This window comes from Rhinoraja longicauda, chromosome 1 (assembly GCF_053455715.1).
Source record: "Rhinoraja longicauda isolate Sanriku21f chromosome 1, sRhiLon1.1, whole genome shotgun sequence".
Classification (NCBI taxonomy): domain Eukaryota; kingdom Metazoa; phylum Chordata; class Chondrichthyes; order Rajiformes; family Arhynchobatidae; genus Rhinoraja; species Rhinoraja longicauda.
In genome coordinates this window covers 62,826,743-62,848,957 of record NC_135953.1, presented here as the reverse complement: position 1 = coordinate 62,848,957, position 22,215 = coordinate 62,826,743, and the positions used below count along the sequence as shown (strand labels likewise).

Here is a 22,215-nt window from a genome sequence, read left to right as displayed (position 1 = left end):
TCTCTGGCTCTGTAAGGCAGTAACTCTACCACTGTGCCACCTCTTGTACTGAGAGTTCCACGTTGCAAGAGTTATTGCCCTTCCAATGGGTTATTAGTAAATCTAATTGCAGAGATTTACATGAATGTTAAAGATCCCTAGTTTCTATTTGAGATTAGGGAATTGTGTCATTAACTTGACCATATTCATTTGGAAATTGTTGTTGTAAAATGAAGTACCTACATTTGTCTTGTTCCTGTTTTTGTGATGCCACTATGCAATAAATAACTACCATACTTACCAGTAATTTATTAGATTGAAATTGGTTTGGGATTTTGGAAAGATATGAAAACATGCAAATGGATATTCTTCACATAAATTAAATCTAGATTAAATTGGCTAAAATTGTAGATCCATAGGAAATTTGCAAGTAAGATTAAAATGTTCACACAGGCTATTGGAAGCAGTTAATGTCTAAATGAGAGCACTATGTATTCATAACTTTGTCAATGGGTGATGACTCCATGGCAGAGAAAAATATCTATGTTATTGTCATAACAAGTACAAATATTATGACAAGATTCTATTTTATTGATTGCATTCCACGAACATGTGCAAGCAAACTTGCTTAACTGTTTCTCCACAGTTGTTCACACAATAAGCACCATTAAATGTGGTCATATCAGCCTTAAATTGTAACCTTGCAGTCACCTGAAGATGTACCTTGCACATCAATCTGAATATATTGATTTGCTGGAAATAAATTATATTGTAAGCAAGTAAGATTCTAATTAATCAGAGCAGTTTTGCATTTGGATGTACAGTGCAGATAAACGCATTTAAAAAAAACACAGCCAACGAATGGTGCATGAGTTTTTTATTGTCATTTTTTTGTGATGCCATGAATAAAAACACATCAAATGTATGTTACTGTTTGAAATTTGATGAGAGAATGTGTAAAACCTGATCAAAACAATTGGCCTTTCCTCTTGCAATTCACGATTTTTCTTGTCCATTTTCTAAATTGTTTTGTTTTCAATTTTAATTTCAGGTTACATTTCCCTCTCCCTTTACTATGGTTTGCCCCCGATGATCTGGTACTTCCCGCTTCAGATTTTGGATCTCTCTGGCTATGAAGTCTTCGCTGCAGTTTATTGCACACCTTTAATATTAAACATCTCGGCAGTGTGGAAATTGGCTAATAACAAGTATGTCCTGGCCCTTCTCAGGCTGATCACTATAGGTAAGTGAGTGTTTTGCTTTTCCATAACTAGTAAACATATTTATTTGTTTAATCTTGTGCCTGCACCTGCCATCTCAGCGGGTTACTGTTGAAACAAATCCCAAATATGCACCAACGCAAAAAAACAGAAAATCATTATTGCGTGATGGGAAGGTAACAAGTTACACATCCTATTTTATTTGATTACATCGAGGTACAAAGTAGATCAGCCCAGAGCCCATGTTTATCCACTAATTATATTTAAAGAATTGCAAGTCCAGTTCAATATAGGTTTGGGAATGTGGGACGTTTTGGGTGGAGACCCTTCTTCAGTCTGAAGAAGGGTCTCCACCCGAAACCTCACCCATTCCTTCTCTCCAGAAATGCATCCTGTCCCGCTGAGTTACTCCAGCATTTTGTGTCGATCTGTGATTTAAACCAGCATCTGCAGTTCTTTCCTACACACTCAATATATGTTTAGTTTGGTCTAGTTTAGAGATACAGTGTGGAAACAGGCATACAATGTGGAAACAGGCCCTTCGGCCCACCGAGACTGCGCTGACCACGATCCCCATACACTAACACCATCCTACAAACTACGGACAATTTACAATTACATCAAGCCAATTCGTTTCGGAAGTGGCGGCGCTGCCCCTGCAGCTGTGGCTCGCCGGTAGTCTGTTTGTCTTTCTTCTTTTTTTGTCTAATTGTTAGCGTTAGATATACGTAATAGCCTATTTTTAGCGGTGTATTGTGTGGAGCGGGGGAGGGGGGGGTAGGAAAAACCTTTTTAAAAATCTCTTCCTCAACGGAGATGCGACCCTTTTCCGTCATCACAAGTGACTTTCAGAGGGTTTACAACATAGAGGAGGACATCGCTAGACCACAGGGGTCACCGTGGATTGTGAGTTGGACCGGCAGGCGACGTGGACGGCGAAGAGAGAGGAAGCAGAAGCGAGAATGCCGGGCAGGATTACTGGCTAGGCTAAGGAAGCAACCGCACAAACCTCCACTTCCGAGTATTTTCCTCACAAACGCCCGATCTGTCACGCATAAAATGGATGAATTGGAGCTGTTGATCGCTTCTAATTCCATCGTCCGGACCTGCTGTGTGATGATTATAACCAAAAGCTGGTTACACCCGTTAATCCCTGATGCCGCAGTGCAACTAGCTACAGGCAGGACAGAAGCAAGGAGTCGGGTAAGAGCAGAGGAGGGGGGCTCTGTGTCTATCTACACAATGACTGGTGTGCCAACCGCAGGATTGTTGCCCGACATTGTTGTCCTGATCTTGAAGCTCTCTCAGTTTTATGTAGACCCTTCTATTTACCCCGAGAGCTGAGCGTAGTGATAGTCACTGCTCTCTACATTCCTCCCGAAGCTAATATTAGCATTGCTCTCAGCCACTTACTAGCCATTGTAAGCAAACAGCAGCGAGCCCACCCGGTGCACATATCATAGCAGGGGATTTTAATCAAGCATGTTTTAGAACAGTACTCCCCAACTTTTACCAGCATGTGAAATGTGCAACAAGGGGGAAAAACACTTTAGACCATGTTTACTCAAACGTTACACATGTTTACAGAACTGTAACTCTACCTCACCTTGGCCAGTCGGGCTACCTTTCACTGCTCCCGTTTCCTGCATACACCCCCCTCGGAAGAACAACAAAACCATCACAACTTGGCCCGAAGGGGCCCTATCCCAGCTACAGGATTGCTTTGATCACATAGAATGGGATTTATTTGGTCAAGGGGACTAGGAGGAATACACAGAAACTGTGCCTTTTTACATTAAAAGCTGCATTGACAACGTTACAGTCAATAAACGCATCCGGGTGTTTCCCAATCAGAAACCCTGGATGACAAGGGACGTCCAAACACTTCTTAAAAACCGCAACACCGCCTTCAGGTCAGGTGACCGAGCCCAGTACAGCACCGCGAGAGCTGACCTGAAGAGAGGCATAAAGGAGGCCAAGGTGACCTACAAGAGGAGGATCGAGGACCACCTGTCACACAACGACCCACGAAGAGTGTGGCAAGGGTTACAGCACATAACCAACTATAAAGGCAGTACCAACAGCACTGTAAATGCCGACGAGGAGGAGCTTAACCGTTTTGTCACCCGGTTTGAGGCTAATAGGCCTACTACTGACTCGCTGCCACCACCCGCCTCTAACACCCACACACTCACACTACAGGAACAGGATGTGAGGCGTGTGCTGAGGTCGGTAAATCCAAGTAAGGCTGCTGGACCTGATGGTTTCCTAAGTAAAATACTCCGGGCATGTGCTGACCAACTCGCTGGGGTCTTCATAAAGATTTTTAACATCTCTCTGTCACAAGCTGTTATACCACCCTGCTTAAAGTCAGCCACTATCATTCCTATTCTCAAAAAAACAGTCCCTGAGGACCTGAATGATTATAGACCGATTGTACTTACACCAGTGATTATGAAGTGCTTCGAGAAACTAGTCTTGCATCACATTAGAACCAGTCTATCTTCCTCCTTCGACCCATATCAGTTTGCCTACAGAGATAACAGATCGACTGAGGATGCTGTCGTCATAGCAACTCACACCGCTCTGACCCACTTGGAACATCGGGAAAGCTATGTGTGGATGTTATTCATTGATTATCGCTCAGCATTCAATACAATCATTCCAGACATTTTAATCAACAAACTGATTGGCCTAGGCTTCTCACCCTCCATCTGTACATGGATCAAAGACTTTCTCACCGCCCACAGAGAGTTACTTTACTCAGTACTCCATCTCTGCTCAAACCCACCATTCCTTGAAGCAGTCTGGGGAAGCCCATTACATCTTCCTCCATCTTCCAATCCCACATGGTCAGATTGCTGTCAGATTGTGAATAGCAATGATTCCTGTGATACTGCACTAATCACAGACTACTGACCTGTGAAAGGTGACTTTCTTCTTATTGTCTTGGTTGACTGTACAAGTGTCAGTGAGAACACACTCGGAGTAAGTACTGTGCACTGTTCTGGTCGAAGGATGTGATTAAGTTGATTGACCACGATGTTACCTGAGTTTGCAGGGTTGAGTTATAACGAGAGGTTGGACATGCTGGGACTTTTTTCTTTGGAGCGTAGGAGCCTGAGTGGTAACTTTATTGAAGTGTACAAGGGGGCCATGGATAAAGTGAACACTCAGTCTCTTCCCTAGGGTAGACGATTCTAAAACGAGATTCAAGGATTCAAGGCATAGGTTGAAGGTGAGAGGGGAGAGATTTAAGAGGGACCTCAGACCTCACTTGGAGGATAGTCCGTATCCGGAATGAGTTGTCAGAGGAAGCTATCGACGAGGATACAATCGCGACTTTAAAAAAACATTTGGACAGATATATCGATGGATAGGAAGGGTTTTGAGGGCTATGGGTCAATACAGGTTGAAGGGACTAGCTTGGTTGGCATGGACAAGGTGGGCCAAGGAGCCTATTTCACTGCTGTGCATCTCTGACTCAAATATTAATTTATATGGTAAGTCATTTGACCTGAAACTTTGAATTTGACCTCTTTCACTCCCCACAAACTGCCTGTTGAATATTTACAGCATTTTCTATTTTTATTTCTGCTTTCACGGCAAATACGGCTTTTTATTTTTCATTTGCTGCTCAGAAACATTAAACCTAGAAATTATAATATGCTGTGCTTAGATTTTTAGATTTAGATTTAGAGATACAGCGCAGAAACAGGCCCTTCGGCCCACCGGGTCCGCGCCGCCCAGCGATCCCCGCACACTAACACTATCCGACACCCACTAGGGACAATTTTCACATTTGCCCAGCCAATTAACCTACATACCTGTACGTCTTTGGAGTGTGGGAGGAAACCGAAGATCTCGGAGAAAACCCACGCAGGTCACGGGGAGAACGTACAAACTCCATACAGACAGCACCCGTAGTCAGGATCGAACCTGAGTCTCCGGCGCTGCATTCATTGTAAAGCAGCAACTCTACCGCTGCGCCACCGTGCCGCCCACATACTTCACATAAAACAAATACTTTTGGGTTAAATATTGGTTAAAGCTCCCTAGGTGGATCACTGCCATTATCTGAAACAGCAGAGAGGTACACTGCACACCACAAGCCTGATGTTTGTTTTCAAGTTATTTGACTAGAATTATTTCAGTCCTTATTAATCAGACCTATTATTTAAGGAACAAGAAGTGTTGCTGCCCAAAAGATGTTAAAACTTTTGTTTACTAATTTTTCTTTACTTTTTCCTTTGGAGCATAGGAGCCTGACGGGTGACTTTATTGAGGTGTACAAGATCATGTGACCCATGGGTAAAGTAAACGATCACAGTCTTTTTCCCATGGTGGAGGATTCAAAAGCTAGAGGGCATAGGTTCAAGGTGAGAGGGGAGAGATTTATTGTCGCGCCTGGCCAACAGAGAAGCTCCTTTCGTCTCTGTGCTAAATCCGGGGCCACTGGTGACTGTTTCTCCACCCACCCATTTCTCTTGTACATCCTTCTTGCATATTCCTCGCCCACAGACTCTCCTGCAGTGCACAGTGTCTGAGAACAAAGAATTCTTTGAGGGAAAATTCCTCAGGTAGATTGTATTGTACTGTGGTATCCCAATTTATTGCATCGTGAAATAATTTAATAATATGGTGGCTCAACATTCCTGTCTCCACCCTAAAGGAGACCTTAAATAGCTTTTGCATACCGACAGGAGAACATAGAATCATAGTGCGTGGAAACAAGCCCTTTGGCCCAATTTGGCCACCCCAGCCAACATGCCCCAGCTACTAACTGTTTAACTATTTCTTAAACATTGAGATAGTCCCTGCCTCGACTACCTCCTCTGGCAGCTTGTTCCATGCACCCACCACACTTTGTATGAAAAAGTTACCCCTCTGATTCCTATTAAATCTTTTCCCCTTCACCTTAAACCTATGTCATCTGATCCTTGATTCACCTACACTAGGCAAGACACTGTGCATCTATCCGATCTATTCCTCTCACGATTTTATACACCTCTATTAGATCACACCTCTTCCTCCTGCATCCAAGGAATAGAGTCCCAGCCTACTCAGCTTCTGTCTATAGCCTCAGACCCTCTAGTCCTGGCAACATCCTCGTAAATCTTTTCGGTACCCTTTCAGGCTTATTAACATCTTTCCTATAACATGGTGCCAAGAACTGAACACAATACTCTAAATGCGGCCTCGCCAACGTCTTATACAACTGCAACATGACCTTCCAACGTCTATACTCAATACTCTGACTGATGAAGACCAATGCGCCAAAAGCCTTTTAGACCACCTTCAAGGAACCATGCACCTGCACTCTTAGATCCCTCTGCTCTACAACACTCCCCAGAGCCTTACCATTCACTGTGTAGGTCCTGCTGATATAGACTTCCCAAAACGCAACACCTCACATTTCTCTGTATTAAATTCCATCAACCATTCCTCAGCCCACCTGGCCAATTGATCAAGATCCTGCTGCAATTGTTCACAACCATCTTCACTATCTGCAAAACCACCCACTTATGTATCATCAGAAAACTTGCTAATCTTGCCATGTATGTTCTCATCCAAATCATTGATGTAGATGACAAACAATAACGGGCCTAGTACCGAACCCTGAGGCACACCACTAGTCACAGGCCTCCAACCCGAGAAGCAACTTTCCACCATCACAGTGATATTTCAGGAATCACTAGAGTCAGGAGTGGTTCCAGATGAATGGCAAATTGCCAATATTGCCCCGCTGCACAAGAAGTAAGCAAAGCAGATTAGTGGGAACTATAGGCCGGTTAGTCTGACCAGTGGATGGTAAGATTTTAGGGTCCATCATAAAGATGGAGTACTTTGAAGTTCACGATAAAATAGACCGGAGTCAACATGGCATTGTGAAGGGGAGGTCTGCAGAAGGATTTGGATAGGTTGGGAGAGTGGGCAAAGAAGTGGCAGATGGAATATAGTGTAGCAAATTGTGGTCATCCATTTTGGTAGTAGGAATAAAGATGTAGATTATTTTCTAAATGGGATGAGAATCCAGAAATCGGAGGTGCAAAAAGATTGGGGAGTGCCGGTGCAGGATTCCCAAAAAGTTAATCTGCAAGTTGAATTGGTAGTAAAGGAAACAAACGCAATGCAAGCATTTATTTTGAGAGGGCTTGTGTACAAAAACAGGGATGTAATGCTGAGGCTCGATAAGGTGCTGGTCAGGCCGCATTTAGAATTTTGTGAGCAGTTTTGGGCACCATATCTGAGGAAGGATCTGGAGAGGATCCAGTGGAGGTTTACGAGAATAATCCCAGGAATGAGTAGGTTAACATATGATGAGTGTTTGACGGCACTGGGCCTGTACTTGCTGGAGTTTAGAAGAATGAGGGGGGACCTCATTGAAACCATATAGAACAATGAAAGGCTTGGGTAGAGTGGATGTGGAGAAGATGATTCCACTAGTGGGAGAGTCTAGGACTAGAGGTCATAGCCTCAGAATTAAAGGACGTTCTTTTAGGAAGGAGATGAGGATGAAATTCTTTAGCCAGAGGGTGGTGAATAGACAATAGACAATAGGTGCAGGAGTAGGCCATTCAGCCCTTCGAGCCAGCACCGCCATTCAATGCGATCATGGCTGATCACTCTCAATCAGTACCCCGTTCCTGCCTTCTCCCCATACCCCCTCACTCCGCTATCCTTAAGAGCTCTATCCAGCTCTCTCTTGAAAGCATCCAACGAACTGGCCACCACTGTCTTCTGAGGCAGAGAATTCCACACCTTCACCACTCTCTGACTGAAAAAGTTCTTCCTCATCTCCGTTCTAAATGGCCTACCCCTTATTCTTAAACTGTGGCCCATTGTTCTGGACATCCCCAACATTGGGAACATGTTTCCTGCCTCTAATGTGTCCAATCCCCTAATTATCTTATATGTTTCAATAAGATCCCCCCTCATCCTTCTAAATTCCAGTGTATACAAGCCTAATTGCTCCAGCCTTTCAACATACGACAGTCCCGCCATTCCGGGAATCAACCTAGTCAACCTACGCTGCACGCCCTCAATAGCAAGAATATCCTTCCTCAAATTTGGAGACCAAAACTGCACACAGTACTCCAGGTGCGGTCTCACCAGGGCCCGGTACAACTGTAGAAGGACCTCTTTGCTCCTATACTCAACTCCTCTTGTTACGAAGGCCAACATTCCATTGGCTTTCTTCACTGCCTGCTGTACCTGCATGCTTCCTTTCAGTGACTGATGCACTAGGACACCCAGATCTCGTTGAACATCCCCTCTTCCTAACTTGACACCATTCAGATAATAATCTGTCTTTCTATTCTTACTTCCGAAGTGAATAACCTCACACTTATCTACATTAAACTGCATCTGCCATGTATCCGCCCACTCACACAACCTGTCCAAGTCACCCTGCAGCCTTATTGCATCTTCCTCACAATTCACACTACCCCCCAGCTTAGTATCATCTGCAAATTTGCTAATAGTACTTTTAATCCCTTCATCTAAGTCATTAATGTATATCGTAAATAGCTGGGGTCCCAGCACCGAACCTTGCGGTACCCCACTGGTCACTGCCTGCCATTCCGAAAGGGACCCATTTATCCCCACTCTTTGCTTTCTGTCTGTCAACCAATTTTCTATCCATGTCAGTACCCTACCCCCAATACCATGTGCTCTAATTTTGCCCACTAATCTTCTATGTGGGACCTTGTCGAAGGCTTTCTGAAAGTCGAGGTACACCACATCCACTGACTCTCCCCTGTCAATTTTCCTAGTTACATTCTCAAAAAATTCCAGTAGATTTGTCAAGCATGATTTCCCCTTCGTAAATCCATGCTGACTCGGAATGATCCTGTTACTGCTATCCAAATGCTCAGCAATTTCGTCTTTTATAATTGACTCCAGCATCTTCCCCACCACTGATGTCAGACTAACTGGTCTATAATTACCCGTTTTCTTTCCCTCCTTTCTTAAAAAGTGGGATAACGTTTGCTATCCTCCAATCCACAGGAACTGATCCTGAATCTATAGAACATTGAAAAATGATCTCCAATGCTTCCACTATTTCTAGAGCCACCTCCTTAAGTACCCTGGGATGCAGACCATCAGGCCCTGGGGATTTATCAGCCTTCAGTCCCATCAGTCTACCCAAAACCATTTCCTGCCTAATGTGGATTTCCTTCAGTTCCTCCATCACCCTAGGTTCTCCGGCCCCTAGAACATTTGGGAGATTGTGTGTATCCTCCTCAGTAAACACAGATCCAAAGTAACGGTTTAACTCGTCTGCCATTTCTTTGTTCCCCATAATAAATTCCCCTGCTTCTGTCTTCAAGGGACCCACATTTGCCTTGACTATTTTTTTCCTCTTCACGTACCTAAAAAAACTTTTGCTATCCTCCTTTATATTATTGGCTAGTTTACCCTCGTACCTCATCTTTTCTTCCCGTATTGCCTTTTTAGTTAACTTTTGTTGCTCTTTAAAAGAGTCCCAATCCTCTGTCTTCCCACTCTTCTTTGCTATGTTATACTTCCTCTCCTTAATTTTTATGCTGCCCTTGACTTCCCTCGTCAGCCACAGGTGTCTCTTACTCCCCTTAGAGTCTTTCCGCCTCTTTGGGATAAATTGATCCTGCAACCTCTGCATTATTCCCAGGAATACCTGCCATTGCTGTTCTACCGTCTTCCCTGCTAGGGCCTCCTTCCAGTCAATTTTGGCCAGCTCCTGCCTCATGCCTCTGTAATCCCCTTTGCTATACTGTAATACCGACACTCCCGATTTTCCCTTCTGCCTTTCCATTTGCAGAGTAAAACTTATCATGTTGTGATCACTGCCTCCTAATGGCTCTTGTACCTCTAGTCCCCTTATCAGATCAGGATCATTACACAACACTAAATCCAGAATTGCCTTCTCCCTGGTAGGCTCCAGTACAAGCTGTTCTAAGAATCCATCTCGAAGGCACTCTACAAACTCTCTTTCCTGGGGTCCATTTCCAACCTGATTTTCCCAGTCTACCTGCATGTTGAAATCTCCCATAACCACCGTAGCATTACATTTGTGACACGCCAATTTTATCTCCTGATTCAACTTGCACCCTATGTCGAGGCTACTGTTTGGGGGCCTATAGATGACTCCCATTAGGGTCTTTTTACCCTTACAATTCCTAATTTCTATCCATACTGATTCAACATCTCCTGATTCTATGTCACCCCTTGCAAGGGAATGAATATCATTCCTTACCAGCAGAGCAACCCCACCCCCTCTGCCCACCTGTCTGTCTTTTCTATACGTTGTGTACCCCTGAATATTCAGTTCCCAGCCCTGGTCCTCTTGTAGCCATGTCTCAGTGATCCCTACAACATCATACTATCTAAGAATCTATGGAATTCTTTGCCTCAGCAGGCTGTGGAGGCCAAGTCAGTGGATATATTTAAGGCAGAGAGCACAGGTGTCAGAGGTTACGGGGAGAAGGCAGGAGAAGGGTTAGGAGGGAGAGATAGATCAGCCATGATTGAATGGCAGAGTAGACGTTGGGCTGAATGGCCTAATTCTGCTCCTATCACTTATGAACGTGACCCTCTGCTTCCTTCCATGAAGCCAATTTTCTATCCATTCAGCTATCTCTCCTTGGATCCCATTCGATCTAACTTTCTAGAGCAGCCTACCATGCGGCACCTTGTCGAATGCTTTTCTGAAGTCCATGTATACAACATCTACAGCTCTGCCCTCATTGACCATTTTGGTCACTTCTTCAAAAAATTCAAATCAGATTTGTGAGACACAACCTCCCACAAACAAAACCATGCTGACTATCCCTAATAAGCCCTTGTCCATCTGAATGCCTGTACATCCTATCCCTCACAATACTATGTAGTAACTTTCCAACTACAGATTTTAAACTCAATGGAACTATGGTTCCCAGCATTTTCCCTGCAGTCCTTCTTGAATAGAGGCACAACATTTGTTACCCTCCAGTCTTCCAGCACCTCTCCTGTATTTAAAGACGACTCATAAATTTCAACCGGGGCTCCTGCAATTTCCTCTCTAGTTGCCCACAATGTCATCGGAAATACCTGATCAGGCCCTGGATATTTGTCTACCATCATATACGATCGTACTTTCAGCACGTCTTCGACCGTAACACTGACTGCTCTCAAGACACTTCCATTGATTGCCCTAAGTTCCCCCGTCTCCTGTCTTTCTCCTCGGTAAATACAGAGGAGAAATACTCATTGACAACCTTGCCCATCACCTGTGGCTCCACACAGAGGTGACCTATTTGATTCGTGAGGGGTCCCACTCTCTCTCTAGTCACCCTTTTCCCCCCCTTATGTATTTATAAAATCTCCTCGGGTTGTCCTTAATGTAATCTGTCAGAGCTATCTCCTAGCTCCGTATTGTCCTTCTGATTTCCTTTTTTACTTTGCCTCCTTAGTTCCCGAAACTCCTCCAGGGATATACTTGATCCCAGCTGCCTATACCTGTCCCATGCTTCCTTCTTATTTTTGACCAATGCCTCAATTTCTATCGTCAGCCAAGCTTCCTTATGTTTGCCTGCCTTGCCCTTCACTCTAATAGGGACGTGCATATCCTGAGCTGTCTTTCTCCTTGGTAAATGCAGAGGAGAAATACTCATTGAGGACCTCGCCCATCTCCTCTGGCTCCGCGCAGAGGTGACTGCTTTGATTCCTGAGGGGTCCCACTCTCTCATTACCCCTGCCCCCCTTATGTATTTATAAAATCTCACTGAAGGCAGAATGCTTGAGGAGAGAAAAACAAAAAGGTGGACTTTATCACAAGCATTTTGTTTACATTTATCTATGGAATCTCTTTGATGGACAGGTTGTGTGAGTGGACAGGTTGTGTGAGTGGGCAGATACATGGCAGATGCAGTTTAATGTGGATAAATGTGAGGTTATCGACTTTGGTGGTAAGACAGGAAGGCAGATTATTATCTGAATGGTGTCAAGTTAGGAAATGTGGAAGTACAAAGAGATCTGGGTGTCCTTGTTCATCAGTCACTTAAAGTTAGCATGCAGGTACAGCAGGCAGTGAAGAAAGCTAATGGCATGTTGGCCTTTATGACAAGAGGAGTTGAGTATAGGAGCAAAGAGATCCTTCTGCAGTTGTACAGGGCCCTAGTGAGACCGCACCTGGAGTGCTGTGTGCAGTTTTGGTCTCCAAATTTGAGGAAGGATATTCTTGCTATTGAGGGCGTGCAGCGTAGGTTCACTAGGTTAATTCCCGGAATGGCGGGACTGTTGTATGTTGAAAGACTGGAGCGACTAGGCTTGTATACACTGGACTTTAGAAGGATGAGAGGGGATCTTATTGAAACATATAAGATTATTAAGGGATTGGACATGCTTGACAAATCTACTGGAATTTTTTGAGGATGTAACTAGGAAAATTGACAAGGGAGAGTCAGTGGATGTGGTGTACCTCGACTTTCAGAAAGCCTTCGACAAGGTCCCACATAGGAGATTAGTGGGCAAAATTAGGGCACATGGTATTGGGGGTAGGGTACTGACATGGATAGAAAATTGGTTGACAGACAGAAAGCAAAGAGTGGGGATAAATGGGTCCCTTTCGGAATGGCAGGCAGTGACCAGTGGGGTACCGCAAGGTTCGGTGCTGGGACCCCAGCTATTTACGATATACATTAATGACTTAGACGAAGGGATTAAAAGTACCATTAGCAAATTTGCAGATGATACTAAGTTGGGGGGAAGTGTGAATTGTGAGGAAGATGCAATAAGGCTGCAGGGTGACTTGGACAGGTTGTGTGAGTGGGCGGATACATGGCAGATGCAGTTTAATGTAGATAAGTGTGAGGTTATTCACTTTAGAAGTAAGAATAGAAAGGCAGATTATTATCTGAATGGTGTCAAGTTAGGAGGAGGGGGAGTTCAACGAGATCTGGGTGTCCTAGTGCATCAGTCAATGAAAGGAAGCATGCAGGTACAGCAGGCAGTGAAGAAAGCCAATGGAATGTTGGCCTTCGTAACAAGAGGAGTTGAGTATAGGAGCAAAGAGGTCCTTCTACAGTTGTACCGGGCCCTGGTGAGACCGCACCTGGAGTACTGTGTGCAGTTTTGGTCTCCAAATTTGAGGAAGGATATTCTTGGTATGGAGGGCGTGCAGCGTAGGTTCACTAGGTTAATTCCCGGAATGGCGGGACTGTCGTATGTTGAAAGGCTGGAGCGATTGGGCTTGTATACACTGGAATTTAGAAGGATGAGGGGGGATCTTATTGAAACATATAAGATAATTAGGGGATTGGACACATTAGAGGCAGATAACATGTTCCCAATGTTGGGGGAGTCCAGAACAAGGGGCCACAGTTTAAGAATAAGGGGCAGGCCATTTAGAACGGAGATGAGGAAGAACTTTTTCAGTCAGAGGGTGGTGAAGGTGTGGAATTCTCTGCCTCAGAAGGCAGTGGAGGCCAGTTCGTTGGATGCTTTCAAGAGAGAGCTGGATAGAGCTCTTAAGGATAGCGGAGTGAGGGGGTATGGGGAGAAGGCAGGAACGGGTTACTAATTGAGAGTGATCAGCCATGATCGCATTGAATGGCGGTGCTGGCTCGAAGGGCTGAATGGCCTACTCCTGCACCTATTGTCTATTGTCTATTGACACGTTAGTGGCAGGAAACATGTTCCCAATGTTGGGGGAGTCACAGTTAAACCTGTGACCTGGGGCCACAGTTTAAGACTAAGGGCTAGACCATTTAGAACGGAGATGAGGAAAAACGTTTTCAATCAGAGAGTTGTAAATCTGTGGAATTCTCTGCCTCAGAAGGCAGTGGAGGCCAATTCTCTGGATGCTTTCAAGAGAGAGCTAGATAGAGCTCTTAAAGATAGCGGAGTTAGGGGGTATGGGGAGAAGGCAGGAACGGGGTTTTGATTGTGAATGATCAGCCATGATCACATCGAATGGCGGTGCTGGCTCGAAGGGCCGAATGGCCTACTTCTGCACCTATTGCCTAGTGTCTATTGATTGCTGTTATCTAAAGTCCTCTGAGCCCCTCATGGCATTCCTTCATATCTCTTCTGTTCTCAATATCTTTCTGTGCTTCTGTTAAGTTCTGTACAGATACGGTGATGTGAGCAACTTGGGTCACTTTGCTGCACTAAATACATCATGTTGTACAATACTTTGAAGCAAGGATCATTGCACTTTTCAATTTCGTAGCTACTCAGATAGTGCTTTAATCATTTCACGCTGTCTTCTTTTGAGGGGAAGAACTGGGTGAAACTAAAGTTTCACAATGATTATTTTTACTTATTTATTTGGAAGACATAGTTGTCACAGGTAAGGTCAACATTTGTTGCCTATTGCAAATTGCACTTCAGGGTGTGGTAGTGAACTCCGTATTAAATTGCTGTGATGTAAACGACCTTCATGAATTTGGGTGGAAGGTTCAAGAATTTGAACAAAATGCATTTTTGACATGTCTTAGTCCTGATTAAATATTAACTGTTTCTCTCTCACTTCAAATGCTACTTAACTTATCAAACACTTGCAAGATTTTCAGTTGTTATTCAGATTTCTAGCATCTACAGTATTTTGCTTTTAGAATACAACCTGGTCCTCAGTGTTGACCCATTTCAATCAGACTCGTAATGGAACTCCAATTACAGTTCTAATTACACACCTTAATGAATGGGAAATCTCTCGGGGGAATGAGAATTAGCAGAGATCACAATTCCGGTAAATTAACAATGGTGAATCTGTCAAAATGCAGATTATACCAAATTGTAGTTGAGACCGCTGTGGTGGGCAGGATCTTGAAAAATGACGAGATGGAGTACAGGAAGGAGATGGAGAGCTTAATAGCATGGTGTCAAAACAGCAACCTCTCCCTCAATGTCAGCAAGGCATAGGAGCTGGGCATCAACTTCAGGAAGCGGGGTGTAGTACATGCCTCTGTCTGTATCAGTGGTGCTGGTGGACATGGTATTAGTTTTGATACTGGTTTATTATTGTCATGTGTACCGAGACACAGAAAAAATCTATTTTGCATGCCATCCAGGCAAATCAAATACATGAGGACATCAGATAGTGCAAAAGAGAAAATATACCAAATGTTACACCCTCAGAGAAAGTACCAATTCAAGGGTTGCAATGAAGTAGATTGGGAGATGAAGAATGTTAACTAACATTCTTAGTTTACGAGATCGTTTAAACAGTCTGACAACAGTTGGAAAGAAACTGTTCTTGAAACTGGTGGAACTCACTTTCAAGCTTCTGTAGGAAAATAACTGCAGATGCTGGTCCAAATCAAAGGTATCTTCTGCCGGACAGGAGGGGTGAAGAGGGAATGACTACGGTGTAAGTGGTCCTAGACATTATTGCTGCTTTCCCGAGGCAGCGTGAAGTGTCGATGGAATCAATTGGGAGGAGGCGGATCGAGCCTGGCCTGCATGGTGGACTGAATTACATTCACAATTCTGCAATTTTTTGCGATCTTGGGCAAATCAAACTAAGCTGTGATACATCTGGATAGGTTGCTTTCTATCGCACGTCTATAAAAATTGGCAGGAGTTATTGGAGTCATAGTGAATTTTCCAAGGAAATCGAGGTGTTGGTGAGCTTTCTTGCTGTAGTTTCAATGTGGTTGACACCAGGTCACATTATTGGTGATACCTAGGAACTTGAAGCTCTCGACCATCTCCTCCTCAGCACCATTGATGCAGACAGGGACACAGAGTCCACCCTGCTTTTTGAAGTCAGATGGTTGAGAGCTTGAAGTTTCCAGGTGTAAATGTCACCAACAATAAGCGAGTTTGGTATCTCGACCGCGCATGCGCAGGTCATAGGTCACTTTTGCTAAACATTCTCACCGGCTGAGCTGCTGCGTGTATACAGACCTGCGTTTCATCCGTTCAAGTGTCTATATTCTGCACCCTGAAGGTGCACCCAGGTGGTGAAGGGAGTCGGCGACAATGGTGGACACTAAACAAGGGAAGGGACGGTAGGAAGAACCGGGGGTTTTACCTTCCATGGCTCGTGAGGCCCTCCCCCAGGGCACAATGGCTGAAGATGGCCGGGCTAGGAGAAGGAGAAGGACGACGGTTCGCGGGACGAAGCGATGGAGGTGACTGCTACAACAGGTCTTTATGGCCAGCTGCAGCTGGGACTGTGAAATGGTGCTAAAATCTGGTGACTGTTGCATATAGACTCAGTGGGCTATTTCTTTGCATTATATGCTAACCAGGGATTGTACCTATGTATGGCAATAATCTCACTGATCTGTATGCAAAAAAAATCTGTATATACACATGATAATAAATAAACCATTTCCTTCCTCCTTTTGCACTACCTGTGGTACTTGTGCATGATTTGATCTGCCTAGATAGCACTCCAAACAGTGTTTTACAATGTATATCGAAAGACGTGACAGTATTAGTGCAATACCATATCCACATGGTCTGTGAAGGATCGATCAATATTGTGCAACATTTGCCCAACATCATATTACAAAAGGTATTTCAAATAACTGTAGTTGTAGCGACCATAGAGAATGGTCCGGGTCGTCGAACCCTCAGATTGGCCAGCAAGGTCACGTGTGAGCGCGACCGTAGGGATTGGTCCAGAGAGCGACATCGCTGATTGGCCAGCGTTGTCATGTGCGCTTTTGGCGCCCGAAATGTTAGTTCGGCGAAGTCTTCGAAGAAGACAGTAAGTTTTTGATGGTTGTCCTTTACCTTGTTGTTTAACTTTGTATTCGAATATTGCGGCTGCAATAAACTTCTTCTACAACCAACAAGTTTTCGGACTCGCCATATTGGTGACCCCGACGTGATCTGGACGATCACCGACTATGCAGGAACACGACGCCTCGTTGTTGAATGCCGCGCCTGGCACACCGGAGTTAAGCGCGGTAAGCGTTCACCTTCCGTTGCTTTGGACACATTCACCGCAATCTTGGTTTGTCCACACCGAAGCCCAATTTCATATAAAGAACATATCGGCCGACTCGACGAAGTATTACTATCTCGTCAGCGCTCTATCACCGGAGACGACCACACGCGTGATGCGGTTCATCGTTAATCCGCCTGCGGAAAGCAAGTACGAGGAAATGAAGAAATTGTTACTGCGAACCTTCGGGTTTAATAGGCATGATTGCGCTGAAAGACTTCTGCACCTACCGGACCTCGGAGATCGACGGCCGTCCGTTCTCATGGCCGAGATGATGATGCTAGCCGGTGAGCATACGGATTGCCTCATGTTCGAACAGGCATTCCGAGAAAAGCTTCCTGAGGATGTCCGACTGCTGCTCACGGATTGTTCTTTTAAGGACCCCGAAGCATATGCAGCGAAAGCGGACGCGCTCATAGCGGCTAAAAACAAGGCAAGCGGTTCGATCAACAAGGTCTCGACATCAGTGACCACGCCACAGCGACATCAAGATGGCGCCGCGTCTCCCGCCAGTTCTCCAAAAGCCCGCCAAAAAGATCCGCACAAGCGCGGCTGGTGCTATTATCACCTACGATGGGGTAGAGAATCCCGCAACTGCCGCTCACCTTGTACCTTCGCGGGAAATGCCTCGGCCGATCGTACATAGGGGCAGTTGCGATTGGCCAGAACCGACGCCTCTACGTCCACGATCGATTCACGGACACAGAATTTTTGGTAGACACGGGAGCCATCGTCAGTATAGTGCCGCCGACCGACCTCGAAACCAGAACGGGTAAGACAGGTCCCACCCTCATCGCGGTTAATGGCAGCCCCATTCGCACTTTCGGTATACGGAAGATGTGCCTTGTGTTAGGCCTCCGCACGTACGAATGGCCATTCATCATAGCAGACGTCAGACAAGCGATCCTAGGCGCAGATTTTCTCTGGGCTTTTTCACTGGTCCCTGATGTCCGCGGTAACGACCTCCGACCCTCCGCCAGCGAGGAGCCCGTCGCTCCGACAATCGCCTCCCCGCCCAGCCCTACTGTCCAGGCCGTCGTCGCGGCCCCTGACTCGTATGCTGAGATCCTGGCGGAGTTTCCAGAGCTGCTCATCCAACGTTTTGACACGCCTTCGGCCAAGCACGGCGTGGTCCATCACATCCGCACCGAGGGCCCTCCCGTTTTCGCTCGGGCCAGGAGACTACCGCCAGACAAACTGGTGGTGGCACGGGCGGAATTTAGGAAGATGGAGGAAATGGGCATTGTCCGTCAGTCCGACAGCCCGTGGGCCTCGCCGTTGCATATGGTCTCCAAGGCATCTGGGGGGTGGAGACCATGTGGCGATTATCGGCGTCTCAATGCTGTCACCACGGCTGATCGCTACCCCATACCGCACCTACAGGACTTTTCGTCTGGGCTGGAAGGAGCGGTGGTGTTCTCCAAAATCGATTTGGTGCGAGGATACCACCAGATTCCGGTGCGGCCGGAGGACATACAGAAAACTGCCACGATTACTCCGTTCGGGTTGTTCGAATGGTTGCGTATGCCTTTCGGTTTAAAGAACGCGGCACAGGCTTTCCAACGACTGATGGACCGTGTGGGTCGGGGTTTACCCTTTTTGTTTATTTATTTAGACGACATCCTGGTCGCCAGCCCCTCAGTGCAGGAACACCAGGTCCACTTGCGGACTGTGTTCCAGCGGCTCCAAGACCATGGGCTCATTATCCAACCCTCCAAGTGTCAATTCGGCCTCCCTTCTCTTGATTTTTTAGGGCACAGAATTACCCCTGCCGGCGCCACCCCTTTGCCCGAGAAGGTGGAGGCTATCCGGGCATTTCCCAGGCCCACCACAGTGAAAGGACTACAGGAGTTCGTAGGTATGGTTAACTTCTACCATAGGTTCGTTCCGGCAGCTGCGCGGGTCATGCGCCCGCTCTTCCAGTGCCTTGCGGGAAAACCGGTAGAGTTGATATGGTCCCCGGCCGCAGAGTCGGCTTTTACAGCAGCTTAGGCAGCATTAGCAGACGCCACCATGTTGGTCCACCCGAGCCCCTCCGCCCCCACGGCCCTGACGGTTGACGCCTCTGACGTGGCGGTGGGCAGGGTCTTGGAGCAGCAGGTCGGTGGCCGTTGGCAGCCCTTGGCGTTTTTCAGCCGGCAACTAAATTCGGCTGAGCTGAAGTATAGCGCATTTGACCGAGAGCTTCTGGCCCTCTATTTAGCTGTTCGTCATTTCCGGTATTTCCTTGAGGGCCGCCCATTTGTAGCCTTTACGGCCCACAAACCATTAACATTTGCATTTTTCAAATTGTCTGACCCATGGTCGGCCCGCCAGCAGCGGCACCTGACTGCTATCTCCGAATTTACCACCGATGTCCGTCATGTCGCGGGTAAGCTTAATGCCGTTGCTGACGCCCTGTCTAGACCTGCTTTTTCCCCTATTTCGGCGGTGGACTGCGAGGTGGATCCCCAGGAGCTTGCGGAGGCACAGCTTCTAGCGGATACCGCCTCGGCATACCAGTCCACCACTTCGGGATTGAAGTTGGCTCAGGTAGCCTACGGGTCGGAAGGCACAAAAGTCTGGTGTGATGTTTCCCTTCCCCGTCCCAGGCCGGTAGTACCGCCCTCTCTTCAGCGCCGGGTTTTTGATGCCATTCACGGGCTGGCGCACCCGTCCATCCGCTCCACCTCTGCTTTAGTAGCAGCTCGGTTTGTCTGGCATGGCCTACAGAAACAGGTAGCGGGTTGGGCGCGTTCCTGCGTTCCCTGTCAGACCGCTAAAGTCCAGCGCCATGTCCAGCCTCCCGTACAGGGGTTCGAGGTCCCAGCAGTTCGTTTTTTCCACATCCACGTGGATTTGGTCGGGCCTTTGCCTTCCTCCCGGGGCTACACCCACCTCCTCACGGTGGTGGATCGGTTCACCCGGTGGCCAGAGGCTTTCCCATTGTCTGATATCTCGGCAGCCTCGTGCCAGGACTTTGGCCCTCCATTGGGTAGCTCGTTTCGGGGTCCCGGCAGTTATTACCACTGACAGGGGGCCGCAGTTCACTTCGTCCCTCTGGGCCGCGCTCGCAGAACTGTACGGTTCCAAGTTACAACCCACTACTGCATACCACCGCCAGGCAAATGGACTTGTAGAAAGGTTCCACCGTCAACTTAAGGCGTCCCACAGTGCAAGGCTTGAAGGCCCGGACTGGGTAGACCAACTCCCCTGGGTTCTTCTGGGTATCCGGACTGCTCCTAAGAAAGATCTCGGTGCGTCGTCCGCGGAGCTAGTATATGGCTCGACACTTTGTGTACCCGGAGATTTGTTTCCGGAACCCTCAGACCAGCTGCCTCCAGTCCCATCAGTCTTAGCATCTCTCCGGGCACGGGTGGGTTCCCTGGCTCCAGTTCCGACTTCACGTCATGGGTGTCCCATGGTACATGAACCGCCTTCCCTGAAGGACTGTGAGTTTGTGTTTCTGCGAAAAGATTCCCATCGTGCCCCGTTGCAGAGGGTCTATCAAGGGCCGTTCCGGGTTTTACGTAAGGGAACGGCTACCTTCACCTTAGACATGTGCGGCAGGAGTGAGCTCGTCTCGGTGTCCTGGCTCAAACCTGCACACTTGGATCCGGATCAACCAGTCCTGGTGGCCAAACCCCTAGGAGAGGCCGACCTCCGACAGTTCCGCTCAGTCCAGGACCCCCCGTTCCGGCAGTTCCTCCAGGACCCCCCGTTCCGGCAGTTCCTCCAAGTCCGGAATCCCCTGCTCCTGTGATTCAGGCTGCCCCTCTCCTTACTCGTTCTGGTCGCGAAATCCGGCTCCCTGCTAGGTTCCGTACCTCGGGTTCTGGGGGGGGTCATGTAGCGACCATAGAGAATGGTCCGGGTCGTCGAACCCTCAGATTGGCCAGCAAGGTCACGTGTGAGCGCGACCGTAGGGATTGGTCCAGAGAGCGACATTGCTGATTGGCCAGCGTTGTCATGTGCGCTTTTGGCACCCGAAATGTTAGTTCGGCGAAGTCTTCGAAGAAGACAGTAAGTTTTTGATGGTTGTCCTTTACCTTGTTGTTTAACTTTGTATTCGAATATTACGGCTGCAATAAACTTCTTCTACAACCAACAAGTTTTCGGACTCGCCATATAGTGACGTTAATGATCTTATATGTTTTCATATGTCTTGCATTGTGCTACCAATCCCAATCCTTTGCCATTGTAGGCAAATTTACTGGAATTGTGACTGTCTGATAGTAGTTTCCTATTGGTTGGAAGAGAAGTGTAACCAAACCACAGTTGACAAGGTGAAAGAGAAGTCTTCTGTAATTGATGAGATACTTCAATATCTGCATCAAAGGGTCAAATATTTCTCCTATGCTACGAAAGGAAATTATTGTATAATATTATTTTTGTCTTGCAGCGAGCATTGCTTCGTACCAAGCCTCTCACACTGTCACCCGTCTCTTAACTTTGGCTCTTGGTGTTTGTGCGGCTCTACTTGTTCAAAGTGTCACGTGGTGGTCAGGAAGCAACCAGCAAAGGTATCGGCTTTTTTGTGAGATCACATTTGTTGAATTTGAACAAAGAATAAATAAACTGGTACAACAAATAACTAGCAATGGTATTGATGATGACTTGTTATCTGCAATCGGAAAGTATCTTGTAATAATATAGTTATATTAGTACACATCCATGCTAAGTTAACGTGTGGCGTTTTATATATCCATATTTGGTCATTTAATTCCTGTATTGAAACAGGACAATTTAACAAAGCAGTTTTAATGTTTAACAAAATGTGAGGGTGTCTCTCTAGCAAGTAGTCTTCAACCCCAATAGTGAAATCTTGGAATTCTTCTCCGATGATGGGGGATTGAATTAGGCCTTTGACAGGTCGAATGAAACCCATTTTCGGCAGAGGAGGGAGGAGGTGGGGTGATGTGATGAGTTATGTGAAATGCCATTATGTTGGGGAACGTGTGGGCAAAATAAAACATTTAGGCTGAATGTAATGAAAAAAGAAGCAGGTTTTCGAGGATTTGCATTAATGAATGGAGAAAGAACATTTCAGGGTTCCAAACAACAATTTTTATTATAGTAAAATACAAATAAAGAATTAATAAAGCATCAAATCTC

General features: G+C 46.3%; 1 protein-coding gene across 1 annotated transcript in view; it reads left to right on the top strand.

Annotated features, from left to right (window-relative positions):
* Nucleotides 1–22,215, top strand: part of LOC144599525 (PGAP2-interacting protein-like) — a 67,619-nt gene that overhangs the window by 3,647 nt on the left and 41,757 nt on the right. Inside the window, exons 2-3 of the mRNA XM_078410522.1 lie at nucleotides 1,031–1,222; nucleotides 21,503–21,623. Of these exons, the coding sequence (XP_078266648.1) occupies nucleotides 1,031–1,222; nucleotides 21,503–21,623 (313 nt within the window). The remainder of the gene's footprint in view (nucleotides 1–1,030; nucleotides 1,223–21,502; nucleotides 21,624–22,215) is intronic.